Below are 19,955 nucleotides of genomic sequence, written 5' to 3'. Positions count from 1 at the left end.
TTAGTCACACTCTATACATACATCCATCCATAGCATAGGTAATATATGGTTAGTGACGCTCTATACGTCCATCCATAGCATAGGTAATATATGGTTAGTGACGCTCTATACGTCCATCCATAGCATAGGTAATATATGGTTAGTGACGCTCTATACGTCCATCCATAGCATAGGTAATATATGGTTAGTGACGCTCTATACGTCCATCCATAGCATAGGTGTTGGGTGGTGGCACATTACACATCCACGCCTTGGACCTCAGTGTTTATGGAGAGTAACCATTGAGAAACCCAATAGAACAGGAGAACAGCTGCCCCTCTAACCCAATCCAGGTATCTTACCTTGTACACGTCAAAGTTGTCTATTATAGCATCAAAGCAGGTGTACAGGTCATTGAGTAATGTAACCACCTGCAGGAATATACAGCGGGGGTCAGGAGTCATTATATGTCACACTTCCCTTTATATGTAGAAGTCAAAGACTGTATCATGGACTAAACAGAAAACCCAACTTCATACTGTATGTTCCCAATAAGTGCATACATGTGCGATGAGGCGGGTACCTGCATGGGCGTGCTCTCTGCAGACATGGAGGTGAAGCCCACAATATCACTGAAATAAATAGTGACACTGTCGAATGCTTCAGCCTGGACCGTCTCCCCCCTCTTCAGCTGCTCAGCCACAGAACTGCACAGAGAGAACATCAAATTAGGGAAACCCACATCCCTCACCCCATATATACACATAACCCCCTCCTCACCCCAAATACACACAGAGCCTCCTCATCCCATATATACACATAACCCCCTCACCCCATATATACACAGAATCACCTCACCCCATATATACACAGAGCCTCCTCATCCCATATATACACATAACCCCCTCACCCCAAATATACACAGCCTCCTCATCCCATATATACACAGAGCCTCCTCACCCCATATATACACAGCCTCCTCATCCCATATATACACAGCCTCCTCACCCCATATATACACATAACCTCCTCACCCCATATATACAAATAACCCCCTCACCCCAAATATACACAGAGCCTCCTCATCCCATATATACACAGAGCCTCCTCATCCCATATATACACAGCCTCCTCATCCATATATACACAGAGCCTCCTCATCCCATATATACACAGAGCCTCCTCATCCCATATATACACAGAGCCCCCTCACCCTATATATACACAGCCTCATCCCATATATACACATAACCCCCTCACCCCATATATACAACAGAGACCTCCTCACCCATATATACACAGCCTCCTCACCCCATATATACACAGCCTCCTCATCCCATATATACACAGAGCCTCCTCATCCCATATATACACAGAGCCTCCTCATCCCATATATACACAGAGCCCCCTCACCCTATATATACACAGAGCTCCTCACCCCATATATACACATAACCCCTCACCCCATATACACAGCCTCCTCATCCCATATATACACAGAGCCTCCTCACCCCATATATACACATAACCCCCTCACCCCCATATATACACATAACCCCCTCACCCCATATATACACAGCCTCCTAATCCCATATATACACAGAGCCTCCTCACCCCATATATACACAGCCTCCTCATCCCATATATACACAAAGCCTCCTCATCCCATATATACACAGTCTCCTCACCCCATATATACACAGAACCACCTCACCCCATATATACACAACCTCCTCACCCCATATATACACCGAGCCTCCTCACCCCATATATACACCGAGCCTCCTCACCCCAAATATACACAGAGCCTCCACATCCCATATATACACAGAGCCTCCTCATCCCATATATACACAGAGCCTCCTCACCCCATATATACACATAACCCCCTCACCCCATATATACACATAACCCCCTCACCCCATATATACACAGCCTCCTCATCCCATATATACACAGAGCCTCCTCACCCCATATATACACAGCCTCCTCATCCCATATATACACAAAGCCTCCTCATCCCATATATACACAGTCTCCTCACCCCATATATACACAGAACCACCTCACCCCATATATACACAACCTCCTCACCCCATATATACACAGAGCCTCCTCACCCCATATATACACCGAGCCTCCTCACCCCAAATATACACAGAGCCTCCACATCCCATATATACACAGAGCCTCCTCACCCCATATATACACAACCTCCTCATCCCATATATACACAGAGCCTCCTCACCACATATATACACCGAGCCTCCTCACCCCAAATATACACAGCCTCCTCATCCCATATATACACAGCCTTCTCACCCCAAATATATAGTCTCCTCATTCCATATATACACAGAACCCCCTCATCCCAAATATACACAGAACCCCCTCACCCCATATATACACAGAACCCCCTCACCCAATATATACACTTAACCCCCTCACCCCAAATATACACAGAGCCCCCTCACCCCATATATACACAGAACCCCCTCACCCCATATATACACAGAACCCCCTCACCCCATATATACACAGAGCCTCCTCATCCCATATATACACAGAGCCTCCTCACCCCCATATATACACATAACACCCTCACCCCAAAATATACACAGCCTCCTCATCCCATACATACACAGAGCCTCCTCACCCCATATATACACAGAACCTCCTCACCCCATATATACACAGAGCCTCCTCATCCCATATATACACAGCCTCCTCATCCCGTATATACACAGAACCCCCTCACCCCGTATATACACAGACCCCCTCACCCGTATATACACAAAGCTTCCTCATCCTGTATATACACCGAGCCTCCTCACCACATATATACACCGAGCCTCCTCACCCCAAATATACACAGCCTCCTCATCCCATATATACACAGCCTCCTCATCCCATATATACAGAGCCTCCTAATCCCATATATACACAGCCTTCTCACCCCAAATATACACAGTCTCCTCATCCCATATATACACAGAACCCCCTCATCCCAAATATACACAGAACCCCCTCACCCAATATATACACTTAACCCCCTCACCCCAAATATACACAGAGCCCCCTCACCTCAAATATACACAGAGCCCCCTCACCACATATATACATAGAGCCCCCTCACCCAATATATACACTTAACCCCCTCACCCCAAATATACACAGAGCCCCCTCACCTCAAATATACACAGAGCCCCCTCACCCCATATATATACAGAGCCCCCTCACCCCATATATACACAGAACCCCCTCACCCCATATATACACAGAACCGCCTCACCCCATATATACACAGAGCCTCCTCACCCCATATATACACAGTCTCCTCACCCCATATATACACAGAGCCTCCTCACCCCGTATATACACAGAGCCTCCTCACCCCGTATATACACAGAACCTCCTCATCCCGTATATACACAGAGCCCCCTCACCCCGAATATACACAAAGCCTCCTCATCCCGTATATACACAGAGCCTCCTCATCCCGTATATAAACAGAACCTCCTCACCCCATATATATACAGAGCCTCCTCATCCCGTATATACACAGAGCCCCCTCATCCCATATATACACAAAGCTTCCTCATCCCGTATATACACAGAGCCTCCTCATCCCGTATATACACAGAGCCTCCTCATCCCATATATACACAGAACCCTCTCATCCCATATATACACAGTCTCCTCACCCCATATATACACAGAGCCTCCTCATCCCATATATACACAGAACCCCCTCACCCCATATATACACAGAGCCTCCTCATCCCATATATACACAGAGCCTCCTCACCCCATATATACACATAACACCCTCACCCCAAAATATACACAGCCTCCTCATCCCATACATACACAGAGCCTCCTCACCCCATATATACACAGAACCTCCTCACCCCATATATACACAGAGCCTCCTCATCCCATATATACACAGCCTCCTCATCCTGTATATACACAGAACCCCCTCACCCCGTATATACACAGACCCCCTCACCCGTATATACACAAAGCTTCCTCATCCTGTATATACACCGAGCCTCCTCACCACATATATACACCGAGCCTCCTCACCCCAAATATACACAGCCTCCTCATCCCATATATACACAGCCTCCTCATCCCATATATACAGAGCCTCCTAATCCCATATATACACAGCCTTCTCACCCCAAATATACACAGTCTCCTCATCCCATATATACACAGAACCCCCTCATCCCAAATATACACAGAACCCCCTCACCCAATATATACACTTAACCCCCTCACCCCAAATATACACAGAGCCCCCTCACCTCAAATAAACACAGAGCCCCCTCACCACATATATACATAGAGCCCCCTCACCCAATATATACACTTAACCCCCTCACCCCAAATATACACAGAGCCCCCTCACCTCAAATATACACAGAGCCCCCTCACCCCATATATATACAGAGCCCCCTCACCCCATATATACACAGAACCCCCTCACCCCATATATACACAGAACCGCCTCACCCCATATATACACAGAGCCTCCTCACCCCATATATACACAGTCTCCTCACCCCATATATACACAGAGCCTCCTCATCCCATATATACACAGAGCCTCCTCACCCCGTATATACACAGAGCCTCCTCACCCCGTATATACACAGAACCTCCTCATCCCGTATATACACAGAGCCCCCTCACCCCGAATATACACAAAGCCTCCTCATCCCGTATATACACAGAGCCTCCTCATCCCGTATATAAACAGAACCTCCTCACCCCATATATACACAGAGCCTCCTCATCCCGTATATACACAGAGCCCCCTCATCCCATATATACACAAAGCTTCCTCATCCCGTATATACACAGAGCCTCCTCATCCCATATATACACAGAACCCTCTCATCCCATATATACACAGTCTCCTCACCTCATATATACACAGAGCCTCCTCATCCCATATATACACAGAACCCCCGCATCCCAAATATACACAGAACCCCCTCACCCCATATATACACAGAACCCCCTCACCCAATATATACACTTAACCCCCTCACCCCAAATATACACAGAGCCCCCTCACCTCAAATATACACAGAGCCCCCTCACCTCAAATATACACAGAGCCCCCTCACCCCATATATACACAGAGCCCCCTCACCCCATATATACACAGAACCCCCTCACCCCATATATACACAGAGCCTCCTCACCCCATATATACACCGAGCCTCCTCACCCCAAATATTCACAGAGCCTCCTCATCCCATATATACACAGAGCCTCCTCACCCGATATATACAGAGCCTCCTAATGCCATATATACACAGCCTCCTCATGCCATATATACACAGCCTCCTCATCCCATATATACACAGCCTCCTCACCCCATATATACACAGCCTCCTCACCCCATATATACACAGCCTCCTCATCCCATATATACACAGAGCCTCCTCATCCCATATAAACACAGAACCCCCTCACCCCAAATATACACAGAGCCTCCTCACCCCATATAAACACATAACCCCCTCACCCCAAATATACAGTCTCCTCACCCCATATATACACAGCCTCCTCATCCCATATATACACAGAGCCTCCTCACCCCATATATACACAATTTCCTCACCCCATATATACACAGAATCACCTCACCCCATATATACAAAACCTCCTCACCCCATATATACACAGAGCCTCCTCACCCCATATATACACAGAGCCTCCTCACCCCATATATACACAGAGCCTCCTCACCCCATATATACACAGCCTCCTCACCCCATATATACACAACCTCCTCATCCCATATATACACCGAGCCTCCTCACCCCATATATACACCGAGCCTCCTCACCCCAAATATACACAGCCTCCTCATCCCATATATACACAGTCTCCTCATCCCATATATACACAGAACCACCTCATCCCAAATATACACAGAACCCCCTCACCCCATATATACACAACCTCCTCACCCCATATATACACAGAGCCTCCTCACCCAATATATACACAGAGCCTCCTCACCCCAAATATACACAGAGCCTCCTCATCCCATATATACACAGTGCCTCCTTACCCCATATATACACAGCCTCCTCACCCCATATATACACAACCTCCTCATCCAATATATACACTGAGCCTCCTCACCCCAAATATACACAGCCTCCTCATCCCATATATACACAGAGCCTCCTCAACCCATATATACACAGAACCGCCTCACCCCATATATACACAGAACCCCCTCACCCCATATATACACAGAGCCTCTTCATCCCATATATACACAGTCTCTCCTCACCCCATATATACACATAACCCCCTCACCCCATATATACACATAACCCCCTCACCCCATATATACACAGCCTCCTCACCCCATATATACACAGCCCCCTCACCCAATATATACACAGAGCCCCCTCACCCCAAATATACACAGAACCTCCTCATCCCATATATACACAGTCTCCTCATCCCATATATACACAGAACCTCCTCATCCCATATATACACATAACCCCCTCACACCATATATACACAGAAACTCCACACTATATATACACCGAGCCTCCTCACCCCATATATACACAGAGCCTCCTCACCCCATATATACACAGCCTCCTCATCCCATATATACACAGAGCCTCCTCATCCCATATAAACACAGAACCCCCTCACCCCAAATATACACAGAGCCTCCTCACCCCATATAAACACATAACCCCCTCACCCCAAATATACACAGTCTCCTCACCCCATATATACACAGCCTTCTCATCCCATATATACACAGAGCCTCCTCACCCCATATATACACAGAATCACCTCACCCCATATATACAAAACCTCCTCACCCCATATATACACAGAGCCTCCTCACCCCATATATACACAGAGCCTCCTCACCCCATATATACACAGAGCCTCCTCACCCCATATATACACAGCCTCCTCACCCCATATATACACAACCTCCTCATCCCATATATACACCGAGCCTCCTCACCCCATATATACACCGAGCCTCCTCACCCCAAATATACACAGCCTCCTCATCCCATATATACACAGTCTCCTCATCCCATATATACACAGAACCACCTCATCCCAAATATACACAGAACCCCCTCACCCCATATATACACAACCTCCTCACCCCATATATACACAGAGCCTCCTCACCCAATATATACACAGAGCCTCCTCACCCCAAATATACACAGAGCCTCCTCATCCCATATATACACAGTGCCTCCTTACCCCATATATACACAGCCTCCTCACCCCATATATACACAACCTCCTCATCCAATATATACACTGAGCCTCCTCACCCCAAATATACACAGCCTCCTCATCCCATATATACACAGAGCCTCCTCAACCCATAGATACACATAACCCCCTCACCCCATATATACACAGAACCGCCTCACCCCATATATACACAGAACCCCCTCACCCCATATATACACAGAGCCTCTTCATCCCATATATACACAGTCTCTCCTCACCCCATATATACACATAACCCCCTCACCCCATATATACACAGCCTCCTCACCCCATATATACACAGCCCCCTCACCCAATATATACACAGAGCCCCCTCACCCCAAATATACACAGAACCTCCTCATCCCATATATACACAGTCTCCTCATCCCATATATACACAGAACCTCCTCATCCCATATATACACATAACCCCCTCACACCATATATACACAGAAACTCCTCACACTATATATACTGTACAGTAGTTATAGTTTGCCATTACTCTATACAGTGTTATACAGCGCTGTGTCATGTAGTACTGTGTTACATAGTGTGACATTACTCTATACTGTGTTATACAGCGCTGTGTCATGTAGTACTGTGTTACATAGTGTGACATTACTCTATACTGTGTTATACAGTGTTGTGGGGCACGTAGTACTGTGTTACATAGTGTGACATTACTCTATACTGTGTTATACAGCGCTGTGTCACGTAGTACTGTTACATAGTGTGACATTACTCTATACTGTGTTATACAGCGCTGTGTCACGTAGTACTGTTACATAGTGTGACATTACTCTATACTGTGTTATACAGCGCTGTGTCACGTAGTACTGTTACATAGTGTGACATTACTCTATACTGTGATATACAGCGCTTTGTCATGTAGTACTGTGTTACATAGTGTGACATTACTCTATACTGTGTTATATACAGCGCTGTGTCACGTAGTACTGTGTTACATAGTGTGACATTACTCTATACTGTGTTATACAGTGCTGTGTTACATAGTGTGACATTACTCTATACTGTGATATACAGCACTGTGGAGTGTGACATTACTCTATACTGTGTTATACAGCGCTGTGTCACATAGTACTGTGTTACGTAGTGTGACATTACTCTATACTGTGTTATACAGCGCTGTATCACGTAGTACTGTGTTACATAGTGTGCCATTACTCTATACTGTGATATACAGCGCTGTGTCATGTAGTACTGTGTTACATAGTGTGACATTACTCTATACTGTGTTATACAGCGCTGTGTCATGTAGTACTGTGTTACATAGTGTGACATTACTCTATACTGTGTTATACAGCGCTGTGTCATGTAGTACTGTTACGTAGTGTGACATTACTCTATACTGTGATATACAGCGCTTTGTCATGTAGTACTGTGTTACATAGTGTGACATTACTCTATACTGTGTTATATACAGCGCTGTGTCACGTAGTACTGTGTTACATAGTGTGACATTACTCTATACTGTGTTATATACAGCGCTGTGTCATGTAGTACTGTTACATAGTGTGACATTACTCTATACTGTGTTATACAGCACTGTGTCATGTAGTACTGTGTTACATAGTGTGACATTACTCTATACTGTGTTATACAGCGCTGTGTCATGTAGTACTGTTACGTAGTGTGACATTACTCTATACTGTGATATACAGCGCTTTGTCATGTAGTACTGTGTTACATAGTGTGACATTACTCTATACTGTGTTATATACAGCGCTGTGTCACGTAGTACTGTGTTACATAGTGTGACATTACTCTATACTGTGTTATATACAGCGCTGTGTCACGTAGTACTGTGTTACATAGTGTGACATTACTCTATACTGTGTTATACAGCGCTGTGTCATGTAGTACTGTGTTACATAGTGTGACATTACTCTATACTGTGTTATACAGCGCTGTGTCATGTAGTACTGTGTTACATAGTGTGACATTACTCTATACTGTGTTATACAGTGTTGTGGGGCACGTAGTACTGTGTTACATAGTGTGACATTACTCTATACTGTGTTATACAGCGCTGTGTCACGTAGTACTGTTACATAGTGTGACATTACTCTATACTGTGTTATACAGCGCTGTGTCACGTAGTACTGTTACGTAGTGTGACATTACTCTATACTGTGTTATACAGCGCTGTGTCACGTAGTACTGTTACATAGTGTGACATTACTCTATACTGTGTTATACAGCGCTGTGTCACGTAGTACTGTTACATAGTGTGACATTACTCTATACTGTGTTATACAGCGCTGTGTTACATAGTGTGACATTACTCTATACTGTGATATACAGTGCTGTGTCATGTAGTACTGTGTTACGTAGTGTGACATTACTCTATACTGTGTTATACAGCGCTGTGTCACGTAGTACTGTGTTACATAGTTTGCCATTACTCTATACAGTGTTATACAGCGCTGTGTCATGTAGTTCTGTGTTACATAGTGTGACATTACTCTATACTGTGTTATACAGCTCTGTATCACGTAGTACTGTGTTACATAGTGTGACATTACTCTATACTGTGTTATACAGCGCTGTATCACGTAGTACTGTTACATAGTGTAACATTACTCTATACTGTGTTATACAGCGCTGTGTCATGTAGTACTGTTACATAGTGTGACATTACTCTATACTGTGTTATACAGCGCTGTGTCATGTAGTACTGTGTTACGTAGTGTGACATTACTCTATACTGTGTTATACAGCGCTGTGTCATGTAGTACTGTTACATAGGGTGACATTACTCTATACTGTGTTTTATACAGCGCTGTGTCACGTAGTACTGTGTTACATAGTGTGACATTACTCTATACCGTGTTATACAGTGCTGTGTTACATAGTGTGACATTACTCTATACTGTGTTATACAGCTCTGTATCACGTAGTACTGTTACATAGTGTGACATTACTCTATACTGTGTTATACAGCGCTGTATCACGTAGTACTGTTACATAGTGTGACATTACTCTATACTGTGTTATACAGCGCTGTGTCATGTAGTACTGTTACATAGTGTGACATTACTCTATACTGTGTTATACAGCGCTGTGTCATGTAGTACTGTGTTACGTAGTGTGACATTACTCTATACTGTTTTATACAGCGCTGTGTCATGTAGTACTGTGTTACATAGTGTGACATTACTCTATACTGTTTTATACAGCGCTGTGTCATGTAGTACTGTGTTACATAGTGTGACATTACTCTATACTGTTTTATACAGCGCTGTGTCATGTAGTACTGTGTTACATAGTGTGACATTACTCTATACTGTTTTATACAGCGCTGTGTCATGTAGTACTGTGTTACATAGTGTGCCATTACTCTATACTGTGATATACAGCGCTGTGTCATGTAGTACTGTGTTACATAGTGTGACATTACTCTATACTGTGTTATACAGCACTGTGTCATGTAGTACTGTGTTACATAGTGTGACATTACTCTATACTGTTTTATACAGCGCTGTGTCATGTAGTACTGTGTTACATAGTGTGCCATTACTCTATACTGTGATATACAGCGCTGTGTCATGTAGTACTGTGTTACATAGTGTGACATTACTCTATACTGTGTTATACAGCACTGTGTCATGTAGTACTGTGTTACATAGTGTGACATTACTCTATACTGTGTTATACAGCGCTGTGTCATGTAGTACTGTGTTACATAGTGTGACATTACTCTATACTGTGTTATATACAGCGCTGTGTCACGTAGTACTGTGTTACATAGTGTGACATTACTCTATACTGTGTTATATACAGCGCTGTGTCACGTAGTACTGTGTTACATAGTGTGACATTACTCTATACTGTGTTATATACAGCGCTGTGTCACGTAGTACTGTGTTACATAGTGTGACATTACTCTATACTGTGTTATACAGTGTTGTGGGGCACGTAGTACTGTGTTACATAGTGTGACATTACTCTATACTGTGTTATACAGCGCTGTGTCACGTAGTACTGTGTTACGTAGTGTGACATTACTCTATACTGTGTTATACAGTGCTGTGTCACGTAGTACTGTGTTACATAGTGTGACATTACTCTATACTGTGTTATACAGCGCTGTGTCACGTAGTACTGTTACATAGTGTGACATTACTCTTTACTGTGTTATACAGCGCTGTGTCACTCTATACTGTGTTATACAGCGCTGTGTCACTCTATACTGTGTTATACAGTGCTGTGTCACGTAGTACTGTGTTACATAGTGTGACATTACTCTATACTGTGTTATACAGCGCTGTGTCACGTAGTACTGTGTTACGTAGTGTGACATTACTCTGTACTGTGTTATTTTGCGTTGTAGCTCACTGTGGTAAGATCTGGTACAGCAGGTTCTCCGCTTTGCGTTTCTCCTCCAGATACGCCTGTGTTCTGTCTTCTACTAATTTTTCCAGGTTATTTGCATATTGCTCCATGCGGGATAGTAAATTATCCAGTATACTAGTGGTGCCCTCCCTGTAAAGCACAAAATATGAACTGGTCACAGCATATCCCGGTGGTCGGGGGTCTCGTCATTTCTCCACACTCCAGATTTCTTACTTGTTGAACTTGCAGATATAGATCTTAATCTGATTGAAGTCCGGTCTCTCCAATGGATCCTCAGCCCAACATCTGTCCATGAGAACCCCCAGTTCCTCGCTGTGACAGCTGCTGTCTACCGTGGGCCGGAAGTACGGTCGCTGACCATTCCGGACCTTCTGGACGATCTCTGGGGAGAAGGAGATGATGACACGTTCTAGGTACATCATATGACTAATGCTATTATATGTGCCGTAAGTATGGATACATGGAAGGTTCTATCACAGGATAAGCTCTATGACCTCTCACACACGAGATTGGTCTCCTGAAAAATACACAAAGTCAATGTGAGATCTAGGACCAAGTAAGGGACATTTTCTCACACATGGAGTTACCCTTTGGGCTGAGGTCCATGCCTTGGATGTAAAATGCCCCATTGCGTAATGCAATTTCCTGCAGGATGATCCCAAAACTGTAGACATCCCCTTTCTGGGTACCCTGAGCAGGGGGTCTCCCCATACGTAACAACTCCGGAGCCGTCCATAATTTCTCTGTATAACAAGGAAACACAATTATCAGCTGGGTGTACAATGTCTATTTCCCTGTCTAGATTGTTAGCTCTCAGAATCAGAACCCTTTCACCTTGTTCTTAGCATGTTATCCGTGTACATTGTACAGCACTTCGGTATAAATCAGAAGAATTATGCTTAATACATGTACATCTTAGATACAGTCCAAATCCTGGTACAATGAAACATGGTACAGTGCTTATTTAGCCTGTGTGGGTGAGATATGGATAGAACACAATATACCTGCTCCCCATATCAGCAAGTAGTATAGTATAGGAGTAAATGTGTGTAAATTGTTATATCAATGAGTAAAGATTACTGGTCTGTCAGTCAGAACACAAATGAAGTACAGCTTTCATGGTAATAATGTTACTCTCAGCTGTACAGATACATTGTTACTCTCTCAGCTGCACGGATACATTGTTACTCTCTCAGCTGCACGGATACATTGTTACTCTCTCAGCTGTACGGACACATTGTTACTCTCTCAGCTGTACGGACACATTGTTACTCTCTCAGCTGTACGGACACATTGTTACTCTCTCAGCTGTACAGATACATTGTTATTCTCAGCTGCACGGATACATTGTTACTCTCTCAGCTGCACGGATACGTTGTTACTCTCTCAGCTGCACAGATACATTGTTACTCTCTCGGCTGTACAGATACATTGTTACTCTCTCGGCTGCACAGATACATTGTTACTCTCTCAGCTGTACAGACACATTGTTACTCTCTCAGCTGTACGGACACATTGTTACTCTCTCAGCTGTACGGACACATTGTTACTCTCTCAGCTGTACGGACACATTGTTACTCTCAGCTGCACGGATACGTTGTTACTCTCAGCTGCACGGATACATTGTTACTCTCTCAGCTGTACAGATACATTGTTACTCTCAGCTGCACGGATACATTGTTACTCTCTCAGCTGCACGGATACATTGTTACTCTCTCAGCTGCTCGGATACATTGTTACTCTCTCAGCTGCTCGGATACATTGTTACTCTCTCAGCTGTATGGATACATTGTTACTCTCTCAGCTGTATACATACATTGTTACTCTCTCAGCTGCATGGATACATTGTTACTCTCTCAGCTGTACAGATACATTGTCACTCTCTCAGCTGCACGGATACATTGTCACTCTCAGCTGCACGGATACATTGTTACTCTCTCAGCTGCTCGGATACATTGTTACTCTCTCAGCTGCTCGGATACATTGTTACTCTCTCAGCTGTATGGATACATTGTTACTCTCTCAGCTGTATACATCCATTGTTACTCTCTCTGCTGCATGGATACATTGTTACTCTCTCAGCTGTACAGATACATTGTCACTCTCAGCTGCACGGATACATTGTTACTCTCTCGGCTGTATACATACATTGTTACACTCTCAGCTGCATGGATACATTGTTACTCTCTCAGCTGTACAGATACATTGTCACTCTCAGCTGCACGGATACATTGTTACTCTCTCAGCTGTACGGATACATTGTTACTCTCTCAGCTGTACGGACACATTGTTACTCTCTCAGCTGTACGGATACATTGTTACTCTCTCGGCTGTACAGATACATTGTTACTCTCTCAGCTGTACAGATACATTGTTACTCTCTCAGTTGCACGGATACATTGTTACTCTCTCAGCTGTACGGATACATTGTTACTCTCTCAGCTGTACGGACACATTGTTACTCTCTCAGCTGCATGGATACATTGTTACTCTCTCAGCTGTACAGATACATTGTCACTCTCAGCTGCACGGATACATTGTTACTCTCTCAGCTGTACGGATACATTGTTACTCTCTCAGCTGTACGGACACATTGTTACTCTCTCAGCTGCACGGATACGTTGTTACTCTCTCAGCTGCACGGATACATTGTTACTCTCTCAGCTGTACAGATACATTGTTACTCTCAGCTGCACGGATACATTGTTACTCTCTCAGCTGCACGGATACATTGTTACTCTCTCAGCTGCTCGGATACATTGTTACTCTCTCAGCTGCTCGGATACATTGTTACTCTCTCAGCTGTATGGATACATTGTTACTCTCTCAGCTGTATACATACATTGTTACTCTCTCAGCTGCATGGATACATTGTTACTCTCTCAGCTGTACAGATACATTGTCACTCTCAGCTGCACGGATACATTGTTACTCTCTCAGCTGTACGGATACATTGTTACTCTCTCAGCTGTACGGACACATTGTTACTCTCTCAGCTGCACGGATACGTTGTTACTCTCTCAGCTGCACGGATACATTGTTACTCTCTCAGCTGTACAGATACATTGTTACTCTCAGCTGCACGGATACATTGTTACTCTCTCAGCTGTACGGACACATTGTTACTCTCTCAGCTGCACGGATACGTTGTTACTCTCTCAGCTGCACGGATACATTGTCACTCTCTCAGCTGCACGGATACATTGTCACTCTCAGCTGCACGGATACATTGTTACTCTCTCAGCTGCTCGGATACATTGTTACTCTCTCAGCTGCTCGGATACATTGTTACTCTCTCAGCTGTATGGATACATTGTTACTCTCTCAGCTGCTCGGATACATTGTTACTCTCTCAGCTGTATGGATACATTGTTACTCTCTCAGCTGTACAGATACATTGTTACTCTCAGCTGCACGGATACATTGTTACTCTCTCAGCTGCACGGATACATTGTTACTCTCTCAGCTGCTCGGATACATTGTTACTCTCTCAGCTGCTCGGATACATTGTTACTCTCTCAGCTGTATGGATACATTGTTACTCTCTCAGCTGTATACATACATTGTTACTCTCTCAGCTGCATGGATACATTGTTACTCTCTCAGCTGTACAGATACATTGTCACTCTCTCAGCTGCACGGATACATTGTCACTCTCAGCTGCACGGATACATTGTTACTCTCTCAGCTGCTCGGATACATTGTTACTCTCTCAGCTGCTCGGATACATTGTTACTCTCTCAGCTGTATGGATACATTGTTACTCTCTCAGCTGTATACATACATTGTTACTCTCTCCGCTGCATGGATACATTGTTACTCTCTCTCAGCTGTACAGATACATTGTCACTCTCAGCTGCACGGATACATTGTTACTCTCTCAGCTGTATACATACATTGTTACACTCTCAGCTGCATGGATACATTGTTACTCTCTCAGCTGTACAGATACATTGTCACTCTCAGCTGCACGGATACATTGTTACTCTCTCAGCTGTATGGATACATTGTTACTATCTTAGCTGGACTGATACATTATTATTTGTAATGACTACATTGCTATATGCTGTATATGTTTGATAGAAAGCTGATTACAGGGAGACTATTTACAGGTGAAATTAGATTAATTTGTGGCAGTGTTTTATAAAGTGCAAACTTCTAATATCCCAAAAATGAGAGTGATGGTAAAACTTCACCTTCGTTAACTCTCTTTCTTTGAAGTCCATAGGGTCCACAGGGAGACCCTGGGGTGTGGGTGGTGGTTGAGGACCGGCCATCGAACAGTTAAAGCTTTGCTCCCAGGATGCAACGGTCCTTCCCCCTATACCCCCCCAAGCCAGAGGCACTTAAGTTCTTGACAAGCCTAAGGCCGGAGGAGGAGAGAAGAGATGGAAGACTGGTTCACACAGAAGGAGACAGGAAAAGGTGTCCAGGAAACATAGCCCACAGAAGCCAGATGCATCAGGGCAGGTACCCTGTGGACCCTATGGACTTCGAAGAAAGAGTTAATGAAGGTAAGTTTTACCATAACTCTCATTTTCTTCTTCAGGGTCAATAGGGCTCCACAGGGAGACCTTAGGGATGTCCCAAAGCAGTTATTCAAGGGTGGGGATGCTCCTTAGCTGAGATGAGAATCTGGCGTACAAATGAGGCATCCTGAGAGTCAAATGATTCAAAGGCATAGAAGCTAAGAAAGGTGTGAACAGAAGACCACATGGCTGCCTTATAAAGTTGTTTAGCTGAGGCACCACGGCGAGCTGTCCACGAGGGACCCACAGAGCGAGTGGAATGAGCAGTGACAGTAGCCAGTACAGGAAGGCCAGCCTGCCTGTAAGCCTGTGAGATAGTCATGCAAAGCCATCTAGCCAATGTCTGTTTATTGGCTGGCCAACCCTTCTTGTGAAATCCATAGAGCACAGGGAGTCTGTTATCCTCAGAGAGCTTGTATGGTCCACATAGATTCTGAGAGCACGGACCACATCCAAGGAGGCCTCACCTGCCGAGAGGTCTGGTGATTGGAAGCCTGGGACCACAATTTAGACAAAGACAGACAACCTAAGTCCGGGTGAAGACCCTGAGACAACAGGTCCAGCCGCTGAGGTAGCAGGAACGGTGCCTCTATGAAGAGGCTCAGAAGATCTAAGTACCAATGTCGTCTGGGCCATGCTGGGGCCACCAGCAGGACAGTGCCTCCATTTTGTTTGAACTTCCGAATAGCTTGAGGATGAAGGGAGACTGGAGGGAATAGGTACGCCAGATGGAAGGTCCACTTCACTGATAAGGCATCTACAGCTGCCTCTGTGTCCCTTGTTGTGGACCCATACACTGGCAATTTGTGATTGTGTCTGGTAGGCCCCATTTGTTCACTATGAGTTGAAAGACTTCTGGGTGGAGAGACCGTTCCCCGATATGCACTTCATGATGGCTGAGGAAGTCCGCTTCCAAGTTGAGTACTCCTGGAATGAACACTGCGGAGACGGCCGGGATGTGACCTTTGGCCCATGTGAGAATGCTTGACACTTCTATCATTGCTGACCGACTTTGAGTGCCTCCTTGGTGATTGATGTAGGCCACTGCTGTGGTGTTGTCGGACTGCACTTGTACAGGCTTGCCGTGAAGAATGTCCTGAGCTAGAGTGAGAGCTTTGTGGGTGGTTCAGAGTTCCAATACATTGATTGGCAAGGTCGACTCCCTGGAAGGAGTCGACCTTCCAACGCCCCTGGAAGGAATGTTGATCGGTCACTGTGCCCCAGCCCCGGAGACTGTAAGGAGTACCCAATCCGAGGTCCAAAAGGGGCGACCTTTGGTTAAGGGGACATATGTAGCCACAAGAAGGGGGACAGACGAACCTCTGGAGAGAGAACCATCATTTGAGCCTTTATCCGTGGGGCAACCCGTTCCACCTGGACAGCATTAGCTGTTGTAGGGGCCTGGCCTAGAACTGAGCATACTCCACCATGTCGAAGGTGGATACCATGGATCCTAGAACTTGCATTGCTGAGTGGACTGATACTCGGCGACTGCGTAGGAATCTGTGCACACGTATTTGCAGTTTGGAGATCTTGACTGCTGTCAGGAAGATTCTCTGATCCTGAGAATCCAAAAGAGCTCCCAGATGAACCATCCTTTGTGAAGGATTCAGGGAGGATTTCTTACAGTTGATTAACCAGCCGTGCTTTTGTAGAAAGGCAAGGGTTATCTGAAGCACCTCTTGGGAGCTTGCTAAGAGCTAGAGGTCATTCAGGTATGGTTTAGCCAGACCCCCTGACAATGCAGATGGGCCACCATGATAGCCATAATCTAGGTAAAAAACCATGGAGCTGTACACAGTTCAAAAGGCAGAGCCTGAAATTGTAAGTCTTGCTGTAGTAAAGCGAACCGGAGATATTGCTGATGAGAGGGTTGCTAATAGGTACATGTAGGTAAGCATCCTGAATATCCAGAGATACCATAAAGTCCCCAGGCTCCATAGCTAGTATAATAAAGCATAAGGTTTCCATTCGGAACCTGGGGACCCTGATGAACGTGGTCAGGGATTTGAGGTTGAGGATAGGCCGATGAGACCCATTTGGCTTCTGAATCAGAAAGAGAGTAGAATAATAACCGTTCCTTCACTGTTATAGCGGGACTAGAACTTGCAGCAAGGACTGAATGGCTTTCTGGATGAGCAGGCCCCTTTTTGGGTCTGATGGAGGGCCTGTGTAGAAAAATTGGTGGGGTGGAGACACTTTTCTTATCCAAGCGTCTGTGGCGGTTTGACACTGGGCAAACTAAAGAAGTCGGCCTCCTACTCTGGGGTCCCCCAGGGGGAAGCCCGTTCCGTCAGGCTGAAGGCTTGTCCTCGGCTTTTGAAGCAGGACATCTGGTGGTCCAGATCTGCTTGGTCCTAGGTTTAGCGGCCCTAGTGGAAGCCGACTGCCTAGGAAAGGACTGACCCTTAGGCTTTCCTTGGGGACGAAAGCACCTAAAGGATGGTGTCCTAGGTGTAGCGGTAGCTGCTGAAGGCAGTCTTGGATGCTGCTAATGTGGCTACAATCTTGTCTAAGTCTGGGCCAAACAAGATCTCCCCATTGTAAGGTAATGCTTCTAAGGCTTTATTAGAATCTGCATCCGCCTTCCATGACCGCAGCCACAGAATGTAGCGGGAGGACACCGCCGTGGCCGAAACTCTAGAAGCTAGGAGACTGGCATCCAAGGAAGCTTCTCCAATTTATGAAGCTGCATCTCTTGTGTGAGCTACATAAGACATCTGATCCCGAGAGGCGTCTGAGGGAAAAGAGTCTTCAAGGGCGTCTGCCCAGCTCTCAATTGCTTTAGCCACCAATGCAGTAGCCATGGTCGGGGGCGAGCAATGGCGCCAGAAAGAGTACCCAGATTTAAGGTCAGTTTCAATCTTTCTATCCGTAGTGTACTTTAGTGAGGAAACTGTAGGGATAGGTAACGTAGCGCTTTTAATCAATCGCATAACATGGGAATCCACCACATGGGGAGTCACCCATCTTGCCCAATGACCTGCAGGAAAAGGATAACAAGAGCTCAGGCTTTTTGGGGGCTGAAACCTCTTACTAGGCACCTGATAAGACTCTTCCATGTGCTCAACTAGTTGGTCCGAGAGGGTAAACTCTGCTGAAGCCACTTTTTGTCGTTTAAAGAGTGGGCGCTTTGATTTGGGGGTGGGCTCATCATCTTCTAATTGTAAGATAGATCTAACCGCTCGCACCAAAGCAGGTATATTAATTTTAGACTGAATCTCTGCTTCTTCCCCCGAAGGGGACTCAGTATTAGAGAGATCAGCATCTTCTGCCTCGTCAGATGACACCTCTGAATCTGAGAGCTGCGTGGACTGTGAGGGTAACACAGGACGCTTAGTAGTCTTATTGGGTGGGGACTTCTCACCTTACAACAGTGTGAAAGGCTGTAGAGGAAGCCACCAGACTCTGTACTGGAGCTAGAGAGTATGTCTACCCATGGAGGGGGCACAGGAGGCACCTGTATAATCTGAGCCTATTGTGGCAATCCCATAGGGGGGATTATAGCCGGGAGCGCTAGGCGGTCCGCAATAGTAGCCAGCACCTGAGAAAAGGAAGCCCAGGGGGGCTCTTGTGCAGGAGATGGGGGGTCTGATGGACCTGGTGGAGTATGACACTTAGCACATAACCCATCTTGTAGCAAATCCTCCTCACTTAAGCCTGCAGCACGTAATTTACATGATAGCAGTATGGGTGCAGATGCTTCTTACTCTTGCCCTTGCTAGACATAGCTGTAGAGTAGTACAGCACACAATATGGCACTGA

General features: G+C 45.3%; 1 protein-coding gene across 1 annotated transcript in view; it reads right to left on the bottom strand.

Annotated features, from left to right (window-relative positions):
* Nucleotides 1-341: 341 nt before the first annotated feature.
* The window catches only part of LOC148474023 (atrial natriuretic peptide receptor 2-like), a gene marked incomplete at both ends in the record, with an annotated part of 147,297 nt that continues 127,683 nt past the window's right edge, over nucleotides 342-19,955 (bottom strand). Inside the window, 5 exons of the mRNA XM_088459210.1 lie at nucleotides 342-410; nucleotides 563-686; nucleotides 11,644-11,790; nucleotides 11,875-12,043; nucleotides 12,249-12,404. Coding sequence (XP_088315336.1) covers nucleotides 342-410; nucleotides 563-686; nucleotides 11,644-11,790; nucleotides 11,875-12,043; nucleotides 12,249-12,404 — 665 coding nt within the window. The remainder of the gene's footprint in view (nucleotides 411-562; nucleotides 687-11,643; nucleotides 11,791-11,874; nucleotides 12,044-12,248; nucleotides 12,405-19,955) is intronic.

The sequence above is a fragment of the Taudactylus pleione genome, unplaced genomic scaffold, assembly GCF_031769625.1.
Source record: "Taudactylus pleione unplaced genomic scaffold, aTauple2 ptg000898l, whole genome shotgun sequence".
In the NCBI taxonomy this organism is placed as follows: domain Eukaryota; kingdom Metazoa; phylum Chordata; class Amphibia; order Anura; family Myobatrachidae; genus Taudactylus; species Taudactylus pleione.
This window is presented reverse-complemented; position numbering and strand designations above follow the sequence as displayed.